Source organism: Perna viridis, chromosome 2 (assembly GCF_037379345.1).
Source record: "Perna viridis isolate PV_CMFRI_1.1 ecotype Kerala chromosome 2, ASM3737934v1, whole genome shotgun sequence".
Classification (NCBI taxonomy): Eukaryota; Metazoa; Mollusca; class Bivalvia; order Mytilida; family Mytilidae; genus Perna; species Perna viridis.
Window position 1 is genome coordinate 8299769 of NC_142446.1, and position 4465 is coordinate 8304233.

The 4465-nt window shown below is 33.1% G+C and overlaps 1 protein-coding gene across 1 annotated transcript; it reads left to right on the forward strand.

The window, feature by feature from the left end:
- The first annotated feature begins 226 nt into the window (after window positions 1-226).
- On the forward strand, window positions 227-3839 carry LOC148623525 (low affinity immunoglobulin epsilon Fc receptor-like). The gene is made up of 5 exons (XM_088565398.1): window positions 227-324; window positions 1222-1310; window positions 2409-2496; window positions 3342-3543; window positions 3742-3839. The coding sequence occupies exons 1-5, from the start codon at window positions 276-278 to the stop codon at window positions 3770-3772; spliced, it is 459 nt and encodes a 152-aa protein (XP_088421524.1). The 5' UTR covers window positions 227-275; the 3' UTR covers window positions 3773-3839.
- The last annotated feature ends 626 nt before the right edge of the window (window positions 3840-4465 follow it).

Below are 4465 nucleotides of genomic sequence, written 5' to 3' on the forward strand. Positions count from 1 at the left end.
ATCAGCATTAGAACCAAATACGTAGGAAGATCTAAATCCAAAGAATAAATTGCAATAAAAAGTGTACAAAACCAAAATTGTAAGGACACAGTCAGTTATCGTGACGATCTTTTTCTCATGTATATGAAAATTACCTACAATTTAAGTTTAGGATTCGTTATAATTGTCTTACATAAATTGATATAATGGGAAAATGATGATATTTGATATTTACTTAAATCACACGACAGGGCTATATAAGGCAAACTGGACGGAAAATCGAGAAAAGAGACGTAATGGATGCAATGAGAATTATTGTGGCTTTAACTTTTTGTATTTATTCGGGTATGTTCGGTTAAACTTATACTCATCATGTTTCCAATTACTTAAAGTTTCTGCAATTACTACTGTTGGGACACTGTAACAAATAGAAGGATTAATTCTGAAATGTTTTATAATATTTCTTTCACAAAATTCAAAACTAACGAATTCCGCGTTATTTGAACGTCATCGCTGTTTATCTTGGCATTTGCACGAAGACCTTGTTTTACGAAGACATTTTATGATCTATTTTCACTGAATACTGCCTATCAGTTGTTTTTGGATTTTGAACAATCTTACAAAAAAAAACGAGTACTCTTTCGAGGTAGGTACAGCTTGTAGTCTTTTGTCCTGTTTGCTAAGTATATGTATTCTAAAATCGATCTCAAGAGTTTGATTTGTATTGTTCGTTTTATTGAAGATTATATTTCTCAACACTCTCCCAGGTTAGGGGAGGGTAGAACGCTCACAAACCTGTTTAACCAAGCCAGGAACCCGTAATCCTGTGGTTGACGTTGGTTTTTTTATGTTCTCTGTTATTCGTTTTGCATTTTTACTAAATAGATTAGGTCGATTTTCGTCTTGTATGAATAGTTTCACTTCATTTGTTTTCGGGCTATTTACAGCTTGCTTTATGGTATGGGTGTTGCCCATCATTGAAGACGTTTAATTGTTTGTTGCTTGGTATTGGGTGGATGTCTGTCTCATTGGCAACCATACCATATCTCCTTTTTATATCTATATTTATAAAACATTTTGACATAAGTGAATATCATTATAACATTTTAAGATACAGATAGCAAATTCCTTTCCTTTGACCGATTACTCACTGAATTACAGCATAATTATTCTCTACCTGATTTTTATGTTTGTAATCATTTACGCATAAGGTAGCTAAGTTATGTTATTAATACATTTCAGCCAATGCTGGATGTGAAGACGGTTGGCTTAGCTTCAGAGATTCGTGCTATCTGTATGTTAAGGAACTTGAAACTTGGTTACGTGCACAGGTAAGAATCTCCAAATGAAGGCGAACACAATCACACCCACACCCGGTCACAGACATGATAGTATCCATCGCTCTCGACCTCAGAAAGGAAGGGTATAAGAAGAGAACCGTGGACCTTCTGTTGGGTATAACAGTAGGATAAGAACAGAACCGTGGACGTTCTGTTGGGTATAACAGTAGGAAGAAACTAGTTAAACATTTGGGGTTTATTTCGTGTACAAATTATTTACGAAAGAAAGTATTGTTTTCTTACATGATGAATGAAAAGAATAAAAATTCAGTTAATGTACGTAACATGTGCCTCGAATGCTATTTTTCCCCAAAATTTATTCAGGTATAACCGTTTGTCCCAAATATTTATTCAGATATAATCGATGGTCTCTTGTGATAATGACTGTTTACTAAGAACCAAGAGACAGCGTTATTCATCCTTTGATGTCTGAGATCTCTTGTCTTGCACTGTCAGATGCGTGGGTGATATAAAACACGTGACGTTATTGTAAAATTTCCTTGAATTGTAAAAAAAAGACGACAAACAAAAAACAAACATCGACTCTATTAAACAAAGGCAAAACTCTAGGAAATCTCAAACCACCGTTAGAAAAAAAAATCTTACATGTACATGTCGATATTCTACATTTTTCAAAATTCAAAGCATGAGGCTCTTATTTCTTGTATATCTCCGTGATATGAAGTTACTGCAATTGAAAAACATAACAATTTTGGTTTAGTCTTTTACTATTTTCCTTATCATCAAGAGCAATTTTATATATGGATCAAGCTGTCACGACATGCTTGGTTACACGCTCTCTGTCCCTGTCAGAACATTCCTGGTTACACACACCCTGTAATTGTCTATGTCAGTATAAGCATACTTTACCTGCTCTCTGTATCCCTGTCAGTACAATCATACATTGTACTTTACCTGCTCTCAGCATCTGTCCCTGTCAAGACATGCTTTGTTACACACACCCTGTAAGTGTCCATGTTAGTACAAACATACTTTACCTGATTTCTGTATCAGTCCATGTCAGTACAAGCATACTCTCGCTGTTTCTATCTTTGCAAGGCTCACTGTGTTTAATGATGTTTTTTTCAGCAAGAATGCAAGTCGTTAGGTGGACATCTTGTAGATATAGCTGATGCCGAAGAAAATGAATTCGTACACTCAAACCTCATTAACTATTGTAAGTCAACTAAGTAATGTGTCGTGTTTGAATGTTTTTTTTTTTCAAAGATTAAGTTTTCATTATTAAGTATAAAAATATTGCGATACAAATAACTAAAAGACTCGTTTTTACCTGCATGAACCTTTTATGCATGCTTTATTTATCCTTGAGATAGTACCCAATTAATTACGTACATGCATCTGAACCCGTATGATAGAACCCGCTTAATTTTAAATATCATACACTCTTAGCTCTCATATAATATAGATCAATAGTTAAATCTTATCTTTGGGTGACTAGGCTTTCCATAGGCGTATTAATGACTTAAACTAATATAGGAACTCGGCAAAAAATCAATGTAATTTCATTTACGTAGTAAATTTAAATTTATGTTGTGTAGTAGTTTTGTTTATGCAACATCATTTTCATACTTTAATAAATCTTAAGAAATTCAAATATAACTCTCATTCAACCTGTCGAATTAGGCTTGGTATAAAGAGTGATCATCATTATTTTTTCTCATGTGCGTTATGCACATCTGTATTCTTAACTGCAATATTCTCAATCTGATAATGTGTTGATACCAGTCATTAACGTATTATCATTATGTGCGAAGTTTTGAAAATGTTTTTGAACTCTTTATGACATCTAGTAGATGATGATGGATTCCTGACCTTTACCGCCTTCAATCATTTATTTGTGAATTGTAGGACTAGCATTGTTCATTTTACTATAAATACATTGTCTTCAAGTCCTATTGATCAGATATCATTATACAGGAAGGCTTCATTATTGGATATACTTGTAAGTTTGATTATTGTATTATATTTATTTTGTTTATTTGCTTTTTTAACTTGCAATAGGGAACTGGCACCATATCGGCTTAACAGACAGGATAAACGAAGGCACATTTAAGTGGGTAACGGGTAAAACCTTAGAGTACAACAACTTTTGGCCAGGTGAGCCTAATAACTCTGGGGGAAAGGAGGACTGTGGAGAGATGAGGTATTCTGGATTGTGGAACGACGTCTCTTGTTATAAAGAACAATACTTCATCTGTGAAAAGTAAGTCATCTGCATATAACTTTATAATAGTTGGGTGGTATTTTTTCCAAAAGCGCGAAGAACTACAACTAGCCCATATTGTTTAAACTGGTTACACAGAAGACGACATGGGTTTGTTTGTTTATTCATCTTTTAAGTTATACATCAATGACACTGTCTGGATTTGTACAATTAATTCTTCTGTCGTTTGTTTTGCAGAGAACTTGCTGATCCAGATTGTGAAGAGTGAAAGAATATTGCCACAATCAACAGTCCGATGCGATTATCTTTTTAGACAAATAAAGTGCTATAACTTATTTATAAGACGTTTTCTTTAATATTGATGACAAACAAAACAAAAACAAAAAAAAAACATGGAATATTCCTTATAACGATTCAGTTATTATATTGAGAATTATCTCTTATAAAAAAATTATTCATCGTTGATTTTATCAACTTAGTGATATAACAGCCGCCAGAGTCTAGATTTGTAAAACCTTTAAAAAAAAACTCGTAACTAGTTTAATCATATTTTATTTGTAATATCACAAAATCAAACTTAATCAAACTTGTGAAGTTCTCTCCTCGATACAAATTATACATATATCAGAACATGATAAATCACAAGGTACAAGAACTGTAGAGAAAAAATCAATCTATAATAAATGTACAAGAAAAAAAGAAGTTTCAAATGCTGACGGTGCCTCGTGACCTAAACTACATTGTAAGTGCGATTAAGTAACTATGGATCTTTTAAATCTCTTCAAGTCAAATACTTTTCTAACATTGTTACATTCTGTTAATATGTTAATTCAATTATAGGTTAGTTCAATATTTCCGCATGTATTTCCATAAGGTTCCCTGTTAATGCCATTCAAGTGGTCAGCTCATGTCACGCAGCTGTTTTGAACGTAAACTGTCACTATTTTATTGATATTTATTG